This window comes from Pinus tabuliformis, chromosome X (genome assembly GCF_031772625.1).
Source record: "Pinus tabuliformis cultivar Carrire ecotype Pingquan chromosome X, CPIR1, whole genome shotgun sequence".
In the NCBI taxonomy this organism is placed as follows: Eukaryota; Viridiplantae; Streptophyta; class Pinopsida; order Pinales; family Pinaceae; genus Pinus; species Pinus tabuliformis.
The window spans coordinates 326369119-326388578 of NC_142308.1; the positions used below are offsets into that span (position 1 = coordinate 326369119).

General features: G+C 40.6%; 1 protein-coding gene across 1 annotated transcript in view; it reads right to left on the reverse strand.

Moving 5' to 3' along the window:
* LOC149139783 (uncharacterized) overlaps window positions 1–11378 on the reverse strand; it is a 63599-nt gene extending 52221 nt beyond the window's left edge. Inside the window, exon 1 of the mRNA XM_089450818.1 lies at window positions 7548–11378. Within this exon, the coding sequence (XP_089306944.1) occupies window positions 7548–11378 (3831 nt within the window). The remainder of the gene's footprint in view (window positions 1–7547) is intronic.
* Window positions 11379–19460: the final 8082 nt, after the last annotated feature.

Here is a 19460-nt window from a genome sequence, read left to right on the forward strand (position 1 = left end):
CACACTAAATAATGATTAACACTTAATTCTTCAATTACTTTTAGGAAATTTAATCATAAGTTACAAGAGATACTAAAAAGTATGGAATCTATGGAAAGTAATTAATAAAGCACTTAATAAATCTTAATTATGAAATACGAAGTATATGTAGGAATAGATGATTATCTTGGACTAGTGCAGGAATGAGAGGGTTAAATAGAGATAAAACAGAGGTTATGGCTTATGGGAATAGGGTAAAAATGGAGCAAGTTGGGACAACAACATCGACTATGAGAAATTTCTCTAAGAGTAGTCCTAGAGCCACAACCTAGCCCTATTTTCATTATTGATACGTCACCTTGTACTCAACATTGATCAGTATCATGGGTCTTTGACTGAGTGTTTTCCCTTGTGTTCGACATCATCTTTCATGATCACACATTAGGATTCGTGTAGTACCTTGGTTCCCATTTGACCCTATTGGTGGATTTCTCGCCTCTGTGTCAACTTTCATTATTTGTTGGTTCAAAGGGTTTCTATCATGTGTTATCTACATCTTTTGTACACCAGAAACGTGCTTCAGTTTAGTTACTACATCTTTCTTCATCTGATTCCTTTCACATTATCGGCCTGCTGGTTACACTCACACTGGATTGATGAAGGATTCCTTAATGCCTTCCTTCCAGCAGATCTTTTCCCATTGACTTCAACTCATTTATCTAGGAACAAGGTCTAAAGCCCATTTGGAAGTACCTTAGGGTTTGCAATCATCAGTGGTAGACTCCTTCGCTATCAATAGTAGGAAAACATCATTGTCTCCTGATTGATAGATTCTTCCAAGTGTTCAACTTCAGCTCATTTATTCGCACTTGTTAGATTGTATTGGGTACGTTGGCTCTCATCATCATTATCGGTAAGTAGTCTTGCGTTTGTTAATGGTATACATCAATGACTGGTAATCAAATTATTTCTCACATGGTCAAATTCTGATCATTTATTCCCATTGTGTAGAAATGTACCATGACGGTCGGTGAAGACCTCGGGTTTGCATCAACATTTTTTGGTTCACTGTCTAGTCCCTCCTATTTTTGCTAGTGACACCATCTACCTTATATGTTACAGTTCATTACAACGACATCCTATATGTTGGCACCCGAGTTGTGTGCAGTACCATTTGTTACATTATTTGACTATGTAATTTTTGGATGAACTTTATGACTTCAGTGATCAACTTTCTACTTCAACATCATTGATGAGTTCTTTATATGTGATATTGTGAGATGTACTTCTATGGATATGATTGGATGATCCACTATGTGTTTTCAGCCCTTTTATACTTGTATACATATTGGATCTTCTTTTGTTTTTTATATGCGAACATGATTTATTATCTCTGAGCATGGGTATGCCTGCTTCAGACACCATATTTCTTTCTGATCTCTTCCACTAGCTTGCCACACTGAAATCTGGTGAACTCCTCGCAGGTCTTGGCATGATTCCTTCTATACACTTAATACATTTTGGCCATCGTGCACCCCTTTTGACCTTATATATTAGGGGGCATCTATTATAGCACCATTTACTATCCTTGGTAGATTTGATGCTCTGCGTTATGGCCTAGGGAAACCCTTCCCTTCTAGACTTGGTCCAAATTCTAAAAAATAATGTTTTAAATCCCATACGCTATTTTTCCCTGTATAAAGAGCATGTACACACAGGTCAGTCTATACCCAACCCACGTATATGTGTTAAAACATTAAAAAATATATAATCTCCTTAAATTCAAGTGGATTTTATGGGTTTTACTTGTTACTCACCTACTATAGCCCATGGCCCAACTGTTTCCCAATTGAAAAAAACTAATTTGGAGAAGTATAAATAAACTTCCATGGGAGGGCCTAAGGGAGGAGAAAATATTAGATATTGATATTATAGTTGATTACATCCATGATCAAGTCTGAAGAAATCCCTGTGCCTTCCACACTCCCAAGTCATAGGGAACCTTTGTTTCCTTCTTAAGATGTGCATCATCCCTTCATGACATCCTTGTGTATGCCTATGGAGGAGGATTGCTGAGGCCTGGGCAGGACAGATCCAGAGGACAGTTTTTCTTAGAGTTGGCAGATGACTCAGGTTGTAGTTATTCTGTATTTTCTTTAGCTTACATTAATAAAGAGGCATTTTCTTGTTCCTGATATTTATTGTTTTTATACATTAATCTACGTTGTGGTTTTCTTATAAAATCTCATGTTAATGCTTATTTTATTACATTCTTATATGACCTAACACTTATATCATGAACATGCTTTCTATTACTGCTTTTATATATGCTTAGCTTGAATGAGATGCAGGTTTTGAAGGCATTGGAAGAAGTAGAGGGTTTCGACCCTACGGGAACGACCTCAAATGTAGGACTTCCGCGTAATACCTCTTATTCATACTTCAGTAGTTTAAGTATTAGGATTGCCTGTTTGCATGTCCCTTTATGTTGTATGCCCTCCACTCTGTTGAGGTTCTCATCCCAAGATCCTAGGGTGATTCTACCTGTAACAAGATCTAACATTGTATCCTTAATTTGGAATCCTGTGACTTGAGCATCAATCCAGAATTCTCTACTAGTTCTCTTCTTGTTCTTTCATACCCTCCTCGAATTTCTTTCTAGTAGGTTTGCCGATATTGTTTCCCCTTTTTCTTCATCCTCTAGCAATACTACGTTCAGACTCATGCACAACTCCTTTAGCATATGTTCATTATCAACAATATGCAAAAATAGCCTAAAAAATTCTTCGATTGGTCGAGTGTTACTGACTATGTGTGAGTCCTATTTCTTCTCTCCCTTTATCTCTATTAACCCATCAAATAACTTGGGCACTTCCTCATAGTATTTTTTTTTTTGGTGGGGTTGTATGACTGCTTTGGTGATGCTACCCGGAACAATTGAAGGTTTTTTTACCATACACCATTCATCCCCAATCTTCTTACCCCCTCTGATAACTATATTTGTATTAGTTACCGTAAGCGTCTCAACAATTCGTGGTTTTGCATTGATCCAATTATCCCCCCTCTATCTGGTTCTTTATTCCAATTTTGGAATCATCTCGAGACAATCCTTTGTGGCATGTGCATTGAACCTGCATTGTGAGCACCAAGGCCTTCTTGGGAGTAGACAGCCTCTAGCAGCATGTCCCTCTTGATCACAATTGTAACACCTTATAGGTCCTCTATCCCCTGTACTTCCTCCTCTCATACCTCCTCCTCATCCCCCATGACCAGATTCATTGATTATGAATGTGGACCTATGTAGCCGCTCTGCTAAGGCATCTAATGCTCAACATTGGTTAGTGTGGTGCATTGTGGATGCGCAGAATTCACAGTAACTATTGTTAGGTATGTTGGAATACTTTTGTAGTATTGGACATACCTGTGGAAAATGTCCATAGTTCCTACAAACTTCACAGTAATCTTGCGTGTTTCAACACATGAAAGCTCCTTGTGATCCCATTGCCACAACTTCTGTTGTTGGTAGGGCCACTGATGATCCTGGAATTCCCATTGAACTATTTGTGCCTCTCAGCCTTGGGCATTTAGTCGTCACATGGCCTTCCACCAGGCAATGAGTACACCATACATTGGGTCTTACTGGTCAAATTTGTTGTACGTCCTTTAATTTCTTTGTTAGACTAGCGATTTGATTTTAGAGGCCCATGATTGATGGGTCTTGTGATCCCATCATTCCTCAACACTCATATGGGTGTCCTGCCATGGATTCTATGCATACTACTTGTTCTAAGGCATCTTGGAGAGTTCCAATATTTTATTGTGTCAATGGTGCTCTTGTAAGGGGTAGGAGCACTTAAATGAACCAACCCCTCTAATGATTGGGATCTATGGTATAGATTAGCTTTCCAATAGCATATTTAAACATCTACATCAATTCCTAAGAAGTATCTCATTCGTTTCTCTTGATCTCCCATAGTTCAGACAGTCCTTGTTGATATGTTTGTGGCACCTTGAATTCTTGAACAAAGCCTCTCTTAATATCATCCATTGGAGGATTTTGGTTTTGTTATGCCCATTTGATAAACCATCTTAAATCTCTTTCTCTTAATGTGGATTGGAACTTAATCGAATTTATATTATCTGGTGTTTGGTGTGCTTGACATATAGCTTCACATAGATACCAATGTTGTTCTATGTCTTCATTCCCATGGACTCTGCCATGTTGATTCGGGTGTGTGATAAGAGGAAAAATCCTTGGTTTCCAGGTTACTGAGATCATTTTAACCCCAGATTACTAACACTGCTATTATATGTATTAAAACTCGCTTTATATTTTTCATGAACACTATGTACTCGTATTACTTTAATCAACTTCGCAAAACTTTTATCAGGGTTTTTGTAAAGTGGCAGGGGAAGGTCAGGGTGAACACTACCTAAACTTTGGGGATTCTACTGCTGAAATATAGCTGATGTATCTTCCTCAGCGAACAATGTTCTCATCTCATCACACATCTCAACTTCCATCTCCTTTTCATAGTTTCCACGAGTGCTTCCTTCTTGCATCTTACCCACAACCTATATGGAAGAGTCCCTGTCATTCTCTTGCCTCCTATATGTCCGGTCGACATCCCTTTCTTGTTTTGCATATTTCTCCATACTCTTTCCTTATTTTAGGCTCCCTGACACTACTCCTACTTGGTGGGGTCCCATACGTCTTTTCTTCAGGACTTGTACCACCCTTTCCTGCCACTTTTCTACTAGTAGCACTCTCCTTTGCGCCCTAATATCTCTAGCTTTCCATGATCCTTCTATGTCCATTCCTTCAGCAACATCTACATTTCCAAAAACAATAGCATTCTCCCCTTAGGCCCTTCCCCCAGTACTAGGGTTTTATGCTACCATAGTTCCTTTGGGTAAAGGTAACAATCTTTCTTCCACCATCAACATATTAATCCACAAAGGCACTTTGTTCACTAGTTTTCCTCTTAATCTTGATCTAAACACTTCGTCCGACTTTGAAAATGACTGACATTTTTCTGCTACGAATTTAACTACATACCCTTATATGGTAGTCTGTACCCAAAAATCGACTGCCATCGTTAGCTCACTATCCAAGTGTTGAAGTGTTGCGAGGTCTGTTGGAACCCAGTCGCGACGAGCTACTGTAGCTCCTTCTAGCTAGCTCATTACTTTTAGCCTCCTCAACTAGTTATACAAGTCTTCTGGAAACTTGCACAAAAGATCTCGTATTGATCACTCGCAACCCCTGAGTACAAAATTTATCTACTCACTTTAGCGATAGGTTGGCTTTCACAAGTAGTCTGCTCTGATACAAACCTATCTACCTGGTTATCCCACCAATCTCGAATCTCCTTATTAAATATCCTTGACACCATATTCCAAACTAGTTCTTGTGATTTCGGGTCCTAGCAATAGAACCATTTGTTGGCACAAAAATGTCATCAGGGAAAGACCCTGGGTTCAAGCACAAGGGGGAAACAAGGGTCCGTTGTAGTATAGGACAACACTGAAAATTTCACCCTACCCCAAGGGATGAGGAGTCCCACTTGAGGCGTGTCGTGATTGAAATTAAGAAGGGTTTAAAAGGATACCAAGGATGAACCAACCGTTATTCTATATACAGCTTAAAGCATACATTCATCATAATAGTATATCATTATAGAGATCATATTCATACGAGAAAAGACCCTCAACATAAATTTTTTTGAGTAGGCCCATAAATCACAACCATAAACACAGATAATACCATGAAACCAATCCATGTATTCATTCATATTAACCCAATGAAAGATTTATTACAACATACATTCGGCATAAATCCATGAGCAAATACATAAAATACCGTGACCATAGAATGCTCTAGATCTCGGCCCAAGCCCAACTCTGGTCTGTCCACCACTACTCCAATCCTTAGATCAGGTTCCTCTGTGTCTCAGACTCCCTCAGATACCAACCCTTTCTTCATGTTGTTCTCTCCTTTTATCAACTCCTTCGCTGCTAGAATTGCTAGTTCCATTCGGCTGTCTATCCCCTTGGTTGTTTCCTATCCTCCTTCTTGCTCGCTCGACTATTTCTTCTTGCTACTGACACCTTGCCACAACTACCCCATGACTGCATAGTCTTTCTTACTTTTCTCGCTGTCTTATCCGCAACTTGAATGTTGCTCCTACCACTTGTTTTTCCCTCTTCATACCTTCAAAAAATTCAAAATTCAAAATGAAGGCCCCAACAATAATCTCAAGAAAAATGGATTCTATGGTCCCTCCAGGTGCCCTCTGTGCCTAATGGTCAAAGAAAGCATTCAACACTTATTTATTGACTTTTCGTTTACAAAATAATGTTGGAAGCTCCTAGTTAGCCCATTGGAGATCGATATGAACCTATCTAGAAATTTTAATGACTTCTTCATACCCTAGAAAAGGGAATACCCCCACTCTCATAAAGGAAAGCACCTCGTCAAAAGGTTCTGGAAAAGTCTCCCTGCCTTTTTATGTTAGCAACTTTGGGTAGTAAGAAATCAAGAAATCTTCAGTGACCACCCCCTAGTCAACGACAAAGTATTGGCTAATACTTGGAGCCTAACATCTAAAGTCCTTTCCTCAAAAGGGATGAAATCCCATGACTTTGAAAATATTCAATAAGAGGAGAAAATTTATATCAGCAATGCTATAAGAAGACCTATCTCACCAAATATCCTCATCTCAAAGCCAACCCTTTAGAGCAGGAAAATGAGGCTTAAAAATGAAGACTTCATAATATGGATGAAAAATCTAAATAGGACATGCCTATTTTTGAATGGAGCTTCAAAGGAAAACATAGGCAAAGCAAAAGCGGGTGACATCCTATTAGAACTAGGTGGAATCAATACTATTACATATGAATGGGGTCTAGGAAACAATACAAATAACAGGGCAAAGGTATATGGGTTGTTTTTTTCCAAAGGAAAAAGCGAAACTTTTTATTAAGATTTATAAAAAGTTTACATTGTAAATGCAGAGCATCACTGATCCGTCTGAGGGATTACCATAACTGTTTTACAAAAACATGCTGTCTTATACATCACCTGTTCCTTAGTAAGCTGCTGAAACTGTTCTGTTACCTCTGAACCGAGGTGCCATTCAAATGCTGAAAATCAAAGTACTGTTTGCACAAAAAAATAAACCAGCATGCCGGGCCTCCTCAACATAGAGGAAAACAACCCGACACCTGATATGGAGTTTTATAAGCCGATCTACCAAAACTGTTATGTTTGTATGGAATTACGAAAATTTGGAAACAGTAGAGTGACACAAAAAACCGCCAGAGTGTCAGGAAGGCTGATTATAGGGCGGCTGATCCGTTCTTCTGGTTTGTCCTTGGTCTTCTTCTACGATCTTCCAGCTGCCCAAATCCTGTTGAAGACCATCTTTAGAAAGCTGGTCCGCTGATTCATTTCTTTCCCTGAAAATGTGGCGAAGAGAGAAACTGTTAAAATAAGATTTTAATCTCTGAACTTCTCCCAGGATTTGTTTTAATAGTTGGTTTCTGCAGGTGCTTTGTCCATTTACCCATCTGATCACTATTTGGGAGTCCCCAAAAATTTGAATTGTGAGGGTGCGCCTTTGAATGAGCCAGCATATAAGGAGTTTCAGGGCAAGTAGTTCAGCATAGTTATTAGAGCCAGTTCCAAGTCCCACAGAAGCTTTTAAAACATGAGATGGGGATTCATTGATGACTAAACCTGCTCCAGCTTTATTGTTTTGAGATGCACCATCAAAGAAAGCCCAGGGGATTCCTTCTGTGATCTGCATTTCTGGGATGATTCTTTGGGGATGAGCTTCCTTAGGCTCAGGGATACTAGAGAAGATGGCAGCGCTCTGGCTTGCGGTGATAGCTATAGGAATTTCCTTATCCTGGAAAATACTCCTGTTCCTAGCTATCCAAATACCCCAGCTAATGATGAGAGGGAGGTTGCGCAGATTCCCGTTTGGATGAGAGTCCCACCACTTTTGCCAAGCTTCTTGCACAGTGTGTCCATCCCATTCTAACTTTTTGTTCATGAGGTTCCCTACCTCGCCCCAAATTTTAATAGCTTCTGAGCACTTTAAGAAGAGATGGTTTATAGTTTCTGCTTCTGATTTACACAGAGTGCATCTCCCAGGCCCATACATAAATCTGGTCTGCAGGGAGTCCCAAGTTGGGATTCTGCTTTTTAAGATACACCAGAACAGGATTTTTGACTTTGGGGGGCTCTTAAGTTTCCATAGTTGTTTAGACCACCACTCAGGATTTTCCCATCCTTTTCTTGACATGAGGAAATTATATCCACTCTTTGGAGCGTATTCCCCAGAGTCTGCATGGGCCCAAATTAACTCATCCTGTCTGTCATTCAGCCGGACATTTGTTCTGAAGAGTTCTTGAGTAAAGGTACTCCATTCGTTCCACCATCTTTGCTCCAGATCCAACTCTTCACCATTCTTCCAAGCTTGGCCCCAGATGGTTGAAGATCCCGGATTTGCCACTTGGCTAAGGTAAAGAAGCCCTTTATCCTCTAACTGCTGAACCAGTTCAGGGGTAAGGGCAAAACTTTCAGTACAGCCGACCCAAGGGTCCTTTCCTATCTTAACCTTTTCTCCATTCCCGACTTTCCATGCTAGACCTTGTTCAATCACTTTAAAAGACTCCAGAGTTGCTTTCCAGATTGCCGACACATTCTTATGGCTCTTGACTGGGTTCCTGATCCAAACTTCCAAAGGAGTTGGATCTATGTATTTCCTTTTAACTGTTCTAGTCCAGAGATTTTCCATCTTAATGAGGCGCCACCCTGATTTTGCTGACAATGAAAGTCTGAAATCGGGTAAACTTTTTATCCCCCAACCGCCCCAGTCTTTTGGTCTCGCCACTTTCTCCCATGCAACCCAAGGGAGAACCGAAGATTCTTTGGATCCTGCCCACAAAAATCTGCTACAGATTCTCCTAATTTTCTCCAGCACACCTTTAGGGACCCATGTTAAAGCTGCCCAGTATACTGGGATGGCTAGTAACACAGATTTTATCAGGGTCAATCTCCCTGCTCTAGAAAGCCATTTAAAGCTCCAATGCCTGATTCTAGCTTCAATTTTTGCAATTAGCCAAGACCAGTCCTCCTTCTTATAATCGTTTGGCTTCAACCAGAAACCCAGATACTTGAACGGGGATGCCATATTGCACATTTCATATGGAAAATACAAGCTGAACTGTTCCTTTTCCTGTCTACTTAGCCCTTCCATAATGATTTGTGATTTCCTGGGGTTTATCTGCATTCCGGTAGCTTTCAAAAAGAGGTCAAAGATATTTTTTAGCTCCTTTAAATCATTTATGGAGCCATTAGTAAAAACCAGAATATCATCTACAAAGAGAAGATGGGATATGAATAGGTTTACTGCTACCTCTATACCTTTTATCTTACCTTCCCTTCTGCTTTTATGAATCAGCTGGCTTAGACCTTCAGCCACCAAGAGGAACAGCAGGGGGGACAGAGGGCAACCTTGCCTCAGTCCTTTTTGTCCTTTGAAGAAAGGGGTAGCAGCTCCATTTATGAGTATTGCATAACTAACATCCGTGATGCACCCCATGACCCATCTGATGAAATCCACTTTGAATCCAAGGTGCGTTAGGAGCAGGCGAATATATGACCAGTTTATCCTGTCATAGGCCTTTGATAGGTCAATTTTTATTACAGCTCCCTTCTTGTTTTTCATCTTTACACTATGAAGGACCTCCTGGGCCACCCCTATTGCTTCATGAATTTGTCTCCCATTCAGGAACCCAAATTGTTCAGAAGAGATATGCCTTGATAGAATTGGTTTGATCCTGAGAGCTATCACTTTTGCAATTATTTTATAAATACTGTTGCAAAGGGAAATGGGTCTAAAGTCCTCAAAGGATTCCGGGGCTTCCTTTTTTGGAATGAGAGCAATGAAGGTTGCATTGAAAGGACTATAAATTTCTCCCTTTTGTCTTGATTCCTCCACAACTTCTGATATTTCTTCTCCTATCTGCTCAAAGAAGTGCAAGAATAGCTCTACCGTCCAACCGTCCGGCCCGGGGCTTTTCTCTTTTGCCATGGATTTTATGACACTTTCCACTTCCTCCTTCGTGACCGGCTCCATTAGGAAATCTGCATCTTCCTCCTCCACATATCTGTGAAAACATTGCGCTGTTTGGATGACTTCCGCAATGGTAATCTCACCATTGTCTTTGAATAAAGATTGGAAGTGATTTACCCCAAGGGATGATAGGGCTTCAAAAGTCTTAGCCTCCCTTCCATCTTCAGACTTTAGATGCCAGATTGTGTTTGCACTCTTCCTTCCTTTTGCATAATTATGGAAGAAGCTGGTGTTGTCATCCCCAGCTTTGAGCCAGATTGCTCTGCTCTTAAGTCTCCATTCTTCCTCTCTAGCCAGCAGGATTTGATTCTTGTGCTTTTCCAGGGCTACAATTTTCTCCTTTGATTCATGAGTCGCATATCCATCTGCCTCTATGCTTTCGAGATTTTGGAGTTCCTCGGTTATCTTGGATAGGTCTTCATTCTGCTTTAGTTTCCTATCCTTAGCCCACGATATAGTTGCCTTTTTCAGTCTTTTGAGGTTTTCCATAAGTAGAAATCCTTTATTCTCTTGAGAACCTCTGGCAGGATGAATCCATATTTCTTGGAAAAGTTTGATGTATGATTCTTCTTGAAGCCAGGAGGCATTGAATTTGAAGGGAGCTGGAGGCTTTGAGGGGCCAATGGAGAGCTCAAGATAAATCGGAAAATGATCCGAAGGGCCCCCTTCTTCTACCCATTGCCTGAATAAAGGAATTGCATTAGATAAGGCCTCATTAATTAGGAAACGATCTAATCTCTTCGCCACTCTGGCAGCTCCAACTCTTCTGTTTCTCCATGTTGGTTTCAGCTTGATGAGATTCGCTTCAATAAGATTATTTGAGGCTAAGAGATCCATAAAAAATTCTGATTGCGGGTCCTCTCTTGCAGCAGGGCCCCAGGCTTCCGCTCTTCCTAAAGAGAAGTTTAGATCTCCTCCCATCACCAGGTAGTTATTCTTCATAAGCGAGTTTCCCATCAAATTATTCCAGAATGGAATCCTTCCTTGACACGGCCCATAAATATTGATGATTGTTAAGGGGAATTCGAATTCTGTGGACTGGCATTCTATCCCCAACACCTGCTTCATTCCCCACCGGTTCCAGATCTTAATTTTACCTTCTCTGATTCCAACAGCCAAGCCTCCAGAGTGGCCGTCAGAATCCATGGCTATAAAGGACCATCCTGGAAGGAGAGCATTAAGCATTGATTCAATGTCCTCCCCTTTCCCCAAAGTCTCCTGAAGAAGGAGAACATCCGCTTTTGAATTCATCACTAACTCCCTAAGGGCCAGTTTTTTGGGTTTACTGGCTAAACCCCTACAATTCCAGGAGGTAATTATCATTTTGAAATAGGTGCGGGGCTTTGCACTGCTCTAAGTGCCCCTGTTATTGAAAGTTGTTTCCCATCTGCCACATCGAAGATAGCCTGGACTTTGGCTTCAGAGAGCTTGGATTTCCTACCCCTTTTTTTCCCTGGCTGGCTCAGAGATGAGGCTGGGTCGATGCCCCCTACAGCTGTCATGGAACCAGGCTTGCTTACAAGGGAGCGGAGGTTATAGGGACATAGGGGTTGTTGGTCCGGGGCAGGGGAGATTAGGCAGCACCCATCACGATTCAAATCCAGGGAGGGGATAGCGGCTGATAAATTTTCAATTGAGTTTTCCAGTTTGCCATCTTCCATCATTACATTTTTAGCATTTAAATCAGAATAAAGAGATTTAATTGTTGGATCATCAGATGAACGTTTATCCATACAATTGTCTTTATTTTCCACAATAGAAGGAGAAGAGAGAATTGAATTTGAATTCATACCCTTTTGATCCTCTACAGGGCTTGGGGCTGCGGTCGATGGTGCCTCTTCAGCGGCCTTCAGAGATTCCCCTGGTTCCGGATCGGCAACATTTCTTTCCTTTGGTGGTGCCTGGGTTCCTGCTTCCTGGCCTTGGCTCCCCTGCTGCATGTCTATATCCATATGATCATCCTCCTGAGCTGCTGGGATCTCCTTGTTTGGATGGAAATGAGGGCGCCTGTAGGTCTTTTCCGTCCTCTCCCTTGTTCTCTGAAACCTTCTCCAGCGTCTTCCTAAAGGGCATTCCTTTGCCAAATGCCCATACTCATGGCATCTATGGCAGCGAAACGGTAAATATTCATAGTCCAAGATTTGTTCAAAAACATAATCTTTGTACTGAAGGATGATTTTCTCTGCCAATCCTCCACTGGGCTTAAGATTAACCAGGATCCGAGCCATTGTCCTGTTGTGAGTTTCCTGAAAAGACATATCAGCCTCCAAATAAGTGCCTAGCCGGTTCCCGATCGCCTTGAACACCGATTCGACCCATAGGAACGATGGCAGCCCTGGTGCTCTAACCCATACCGGGAAGACATCAGCCTTTTCGTGGTCTGCATCAAACATTGGACTCCAGTTTTTAAAAAGCACCGGGATGTTTCCAAGCGACCAATGTCTCTTCATAACCCAATCTGCTGCCTCTTTATTGTCGAACCTGACTGAGAACCATCCTTTAGGTAAGGTCATAACCCGGAAATCTCTAATTAAATCCGATTGCCAGTTCTGCTTCCCCCAGGCTTGAATGAACTCGGAAGAGAATTTCTTCCCTCTGACTCTGCCAACCAGGGTACATTCAGCGACCTCCAATACTTCTTCAATCTGGACATCCATTCCAAGCACCAAATTCCCTTCTACCCCTTGGGATTTGATCAGTTTCTGCTTTTTCCTCTGCCCTTCTGAAGCTTTGGTTCCTCTTGTGGTGTTTCTTAGGGCTTCGTCCGTCTGCAATCCTCTATGAGGATCTGGCCCAGCGATCTGGGGAGAAATTCCGAGCTCCGGGCTAATCTCCTTCTCATAAGAAATCGAAGGATTTAGGGATTCAATCAGAGAGGGATTAATTACCTGAGACCCTTGAACAGATCGCCTTTCTTCCTCCCTTGACTCCTGGATTCCTTCGTAGCTCTGATCCGGTCTCTCAGTCTCTTTAGGGCTGTTCCTGCTAGATGCTAAAGATACTCTTGAAATGGGTGCTGTATTTCCGGCTTCTCCTCCCGGCCTTTGCCCTAGCTTTGAGCCAAGGTTTACAATATCTTCCAAGCCGCCTGAAAGAAACGACCCTGGAAACCCTGATTTCCCTTTATTTCCGAAGTGGGGTATGATCGAGCTTGTCTGTTGAAATCCCTTGGGCGATCTTGGCAACTGGTGCTGAAACTTTCCTTTTGGGAGTTCTGTTGCCGTCTCATGCGTTTCTTTGGTCGCGATTGAGAGGGTATGAGGGGATCTAACAGAGTCCGAACAGAACGGAGAAGGTGCTAGGTTTTCCACCATTCCGAAGTAGCGATCAACGTTCTCAGATGTTGGGTCCTTCCCCCAGACAGAGAGAATATCTTCCATAGCTGGGTCCAGGTCAATACCCTCCTCCGGATTAACCATGGTTACAGAGCAGATCACGGTTTGTTGTCGGCTTGTCGAGTGCTCAGTATATGGGTTGTTACTTGGTACAATGATTCTCAAAAAGAGGAATATACAGAATCCAGTCATTTTGGGAGATTCAACGAAAATCATATAGGCTATGGTGAAAAAGAGAATCCCAACAAACGCAACATTTTGCCAATCCATCTTAAGGATTAGAAAAAAATTGCAAAATTCAGGCCAAGTTTCATTCATGCATATCCTAAGAGAAAACAACAAAATAGAAGATATTCAAGCGAACTTAGCAGTGGATCAACCTCTTGGAGAAACTCAAATTCTGAATGACATAATACAAATCCCAATTCCATAATTTTTCACTCAGGCCAATCTCATCATGGTCACATCGATTTAAGAAAAGGAAGTTGACCAAATATTCAAATAAATCCCAAACTCTGGAATCATATCCCTTTCATATATTCATCATAATTCCTCTATGCTCTTGCTCTCATCCCAAGTTTGATGAGCCCCCTTCGTCTCCCCATGAATCTTTTGCATCCTTATCCTCTCCTCGTCCGCTTCTCCCTCGTCTCCTCTTTATCTTCACCCTCTTCAAACCTTCCTTCAGCCCTTGTCGAGTCCTTCTCTACCACTCCAACTTTGTCCCCCTCTCATCTTTGTCACCCTTCTTTGAGCATCGACCTCCCAGTTCCTCAGATATCTCTCTTCCCTACCTTCCTTTTCGGACTACTCCCATTCTGCCTCTCTTCAGTGGTCTCCTCCATTTCTCTTTCTCCTCCCTCTCCAAGACATGCATTCTCTTGCATGCGCCATCGCTTCCATGTTCCTCTCTACCCCCTGTCATTTCCTCAATATTCTCTCCTCTCTTCTTCTCTCAGGGACCATCTCCTGTAGTAATCTCTTTACCCCCTCTGCTGAAGCGACCCATCGAAATGTCCAGTGAATAGTGAAGTGAAAATTTATTCCTCTCCCCAGCTATGGAGATGAATCCTTTAGACAAAGTTTCTCAAAACAACAAGTGTGTAGCTTGCAAAGCTAACAAATTATGATAGAACAACTACGTGAATCTGTGAAGGATGTAAAGTAGCAAGCAAAGAATGAGAATTACTATCTGAAAATGCATCTTGACGATCAAAACAAGGAAATAACAGTGCTCAATAACAAGTGTTATCATCTTGAGGAATCATACAATTATATTAAGGGCATCATCTTAAATCATACGAAAGAGAAATCCAACTACTAGGGTAGTAGAGTCGAGTCTCAGCAAGAACCATTTGTGAATCAGTTTTAGAAGACCATAGAAGTGACATAATTGTAGCAAACTCGACATATATTTTAGTTTCATTATGTTTATGTAAATGTATATTCTTACTTAATCAGTTTGTAAGGTAGTATAATCAGAGCATAGTAGGAAAATTGGGAAATTTTGATTTCAATGCTCGGGGAAAATGGGACTGTGTTCCCTCTGCTCCCTCTAAAAGAGAGATTTTCCACAAAATCCAATATGTAATGGGAGCTCACCCTATTTTCTTCTTTTTGGAATAGAAATCACAATAATTGATCATGTTATATATATATATATATATATATATATATATATATATATATATATATATATATATATATATATATATATATATATATATATATACATATATATCACCCAAAAAATGATCACCTAGCCATTTCTTACTAAGTGGATCGAAATACACCATGCATTATTAGTTTTACCATCGTAAAAATACTTTTACCGTGGGAAATAATTTAGTAAAACATTTTTCCTAAATTATTTCTCATTAAAATTCAAAATCCCCATGAGAATAAATGAAAAAATCATTATTTTTTTAATTTTATCTAGAAATAATTATTAAATCATTATTTGATAATATTATTTCTTAATTAATTTTGACCTAATAACCTTGGAATATTAAATAAATCATTATTTATTTATTATTCCTTATTTATTCCATATTTTCTTTATGAGATAATTTGTTTTCTTTCAAATAAATGGGTAGTAATTTTCATTAATAAAGTTGGAAATGGGTCAGGTCCCTTAGAGTCATGGATAACTCTGTCTCGGATTTGTGCTAATATGAAAATAAAGAGATCCTATTGCTACCTATCTTATTTATATATATACTCTTTACATCCTCTAGGCTATAGATTTTCCAAAAAACTCCATAGTACATAACTATCCAACAAAACATAAGATTATGATTTTATAAGACAACAACTACCTGTGACTTCTAGGCTCAAATTCTTCCTGATCCACCTTAGATGGCATGCCTAGTTCCACACTCCTCCCAACACCAGGTTCCAGTTCTCGACTCGCAACATCAATGTTTCAATCTGTCATTGGAGAAGAGCCTGCACAAAGCCTAAAAACCTCCTTCAATACCCCCACAGTGGTCATCTCTACTCGCAATTCAATATTTTCCACTTTATGCTTCAGGTTCAGAACACCAGTATTCAGGTGTTCCATTTTGAAGCAAATCCATGTCCTTCCTGATACCAGATAACTAAGAAAAAACAACAACGATGTTTTTGTTGATCCCCTTAACAATGTTGTTGGCAACCAAATTGCTAGAATTGTCAACAATTTCCACTATACTCCCACTGTGCCCGAGCTCCTTAGCATCATTACCACTTCCATTGCTTGTAGAAGCCATTGTCCTTGTAATTCTCCCCTGCACTAGAGTTATTCGATAATTGAGCTTCTTCATCCAACTAAAAGATATAATCACCTGATCCTTACCAACATTACTTCCGATCTTGTCAAGCATAAATGCATTTCGATTCTACAACTTAGCCAAGCCACGTTCTGTAACAACCCTAGTTAAAACAAGCATGTGAAAATATATAAGACCACGGTTGATGGGACACATATTTGAAGCTGAATAGTGGGAGAAAATCCTAGAGGGTGTTGATTTATTTTATTATGGATAAGGGAATTGGAAAAGGCAATGGCTAAGGTTTATGAAAGGTATGAGGCATTAATTGGCATTTATTTATGAAAATATTGGAAATTAGGAGGAAAAGGAGGTGAAAGGTCCCAAGTTTCATGTGAGGAGGAAAATGAAGGAAAATAAAGAAAATGAAGAAAATAGGGGCCTCATTCATAAAAAGGATCCTAAGGATAAGTTGGTACACTTTTTATAGGTTTTGGTGGAGCTCTCTTCTATTATCTCTCTCATACTCTTGGATAAGAGTTTTCTTAGAGCACTCTTGGAGGGTGTTGCATATTTGGATTTTTGGAGAAAGAAGGAAAAGGAAGAGTAGGAAAGCACAAGAGGACATCGAGATCAACAACTAAAACATTTTTTCTTGTAGGTACCGAGCTGCATGTATGTTTTCCTCACTAGTTTTGGCATGCAGGGCACATGCATGTGGTTTCCTGGTTATAATCTATCACTCGCATGGAGGATTGCCTGGATTGACATGGGATTTGCCTAGATTTTCTATTTCCTGGATAGCCATGGAGTTTGTGGGTTTATTTCCTTGTTTTGTTTTTGGTTGGTTCTCATGTCTCCTTGGCTTGGGTTGAGTTATTAGTTCCTAGAAGTGTTGGTTGGACAAATGCTCTGGAAGCCCTATAACGGGTTGGGTTGAGTTAATAGTCTTGCAACCTTCGTTGGAAAAATGATCTGGAAGCCCTGTAAGGTTGAGTTATTAGTCCTGGAAGCCTTTGTTGGACAAACTCTCTAGAATCCATCGGTGGGTTGAGTTACTAATCCTAGAAGCCTTAGTTGGACAAATCCTCTGGAAGCCCAACAATAATTGTGGGTTGAGTTACTAGTCTTGGATCCATGGTTGGACAAATGATCTGGAGCTTGGAAGCAGTTGTGGGTTGAGTTACTAGTAATGGGAACCAGGTTGGAAAAAACACTCTGGAGCCCTAGAAGGCTTGGATAGAGACCAATCAGATGATGGTTTTGGCGATGTCCATGAGGTGAAATCATTGTTTGATGGGTTGAGGTAGATGGCCTCTGGAAGCGCTGGATATTTTTTATTGATGTGTTCTATGAGATCCCACATTCATGCTTGGAATATGGCATGAGGATGAATTTCTCAAGAGATATTTGGCTCAACCATTCTACGGTCAGGTGGAAGGTGGAAGTCCCATGCCAGGTTTGGATTTTTCATCATTAATGAAAGGTTATTTCTCCTTGTATTTCTATGAGTATTATACTAGTGTTGATGGTGCTGGACCCACCAACATGTCAGGGGATCTCCCTAGTAAGAAGTACCAACTAGACCTCAAAGTGCTTGGAGTAGGAGTCCCAACAGTTGATAGTATGGTATCGCCTTGACTCTGGTTGTGCATAGAGGTAAGTAAGATGTCCTTGTTGGAAGAAAGGGTGTGACCTTGCAACAAGTCAACGAAGGTGCATGAAACGCTCTAACACATGGAAGGGGATAAGAGTGCGCCCCTTAGAAGCCTATGATAGAACACAACTTGAAAGGGAACACATGAGATGAAAGACATCACAAGATGGAAAGTAGGATAGCTGAAAATCCAAAGTGATAAGTTATACCAACAACACACTTCAATAAGATTCATACAAACACATATGGAATAGTCCATACATATATTCCTAAATTACAACTACATACATCATTAGAGTAACGATGATAGACAAACTACAATAAAAATGTATGCATGAAACATGTGGCTCTGTTATATTAAAAGAGTGAAAGATCCAATCATACATACAACCATGAAAATCACTAGCCCCGATAGCGGAATGTTACAGTCACTACCACCGTCTCCTCTAAAGCGATGTACTCACTCTGCACTATGGAGAAGCCAAGGCTCATTACAATACACTCCAAGATTTCTCTAAGTTATACCTATCAAAATCATGGCTCCTAGAAGCCTGTACAATGAGTTATGAGGTTCTATATATAGAAAAGGGTGTGGTGACCCTTGAAATTCCCCTTTGTGACTCTTCAACTACCCTCATGGCTCTTCAACTTACACATGATTGTTTACATTGCCCTATTGACACTTGGTCTTTCACTTTACAACATGTTTACAATACAATCTGCACATGTACCCATGTGAGACAAAAATGGGCTTGAGTAAGCCATACATGACATCACTGATACTTAGACAACTATGGGAAGACTAACTCGTCGACATCCTCTTGGTGATCGATGTTGGCAAACTGATGCCAAGCTTGGTAATCTATTATGGTGTTTGCATACTCCGTGGTGATATCCTTCTGAAAATGAAATCTTACCTCCATTGCATTCGGGCATATTGATTTGGCACCTTTGTTTGACTCATCAAATAGCATGCGCATCATGGTATTGAGTGAAGTCGGACCAGAGACATACTGGTGAATAGTGTCTGCACTCATATGCAAATCTACGTTGGTGGCTATGCACATCAACTGCTCGAAGTACATGTCTAGCTCCAGCCAGACTTGGTTCTTTTCCTTCACTTCTGTGAGTGTGCCAATGGATGGGATTTCATGTGTGGGCACAATGAAATCCATGCTCTTGAACACTCATGTATGTGAAGCCTGTAAGCAGGCAATGGGCTGTTGGAGTTCCTCATAGTTCTAGATATGACTCTGGATGCATGCCTTCAACTCAACTGCCTTTGAATTCATCATATTTGGCAAGTACAAAGGAGCTCTATTGTACCTCATTGTCCATATCTACATGTGATCAACAATAGTGTGTATGTCTGTCAAGATGTGTTCTCTCCTAGCACATTGCTGCTGCCAAATGTTAAGATGGACAACTAACTTATGCACGGTTACGAACCTAAAGTAAAGCTTCCACATGACTATATTGAGAGACAATAATTCATCTAGTATTGCATTCTTCAAGTCTGCTTTGGTGGATGCCATAGCTTGCTCTTCTCTCTACTTAGGCGGTTGCAACTCCTTAGCCATGTGCTCATTCT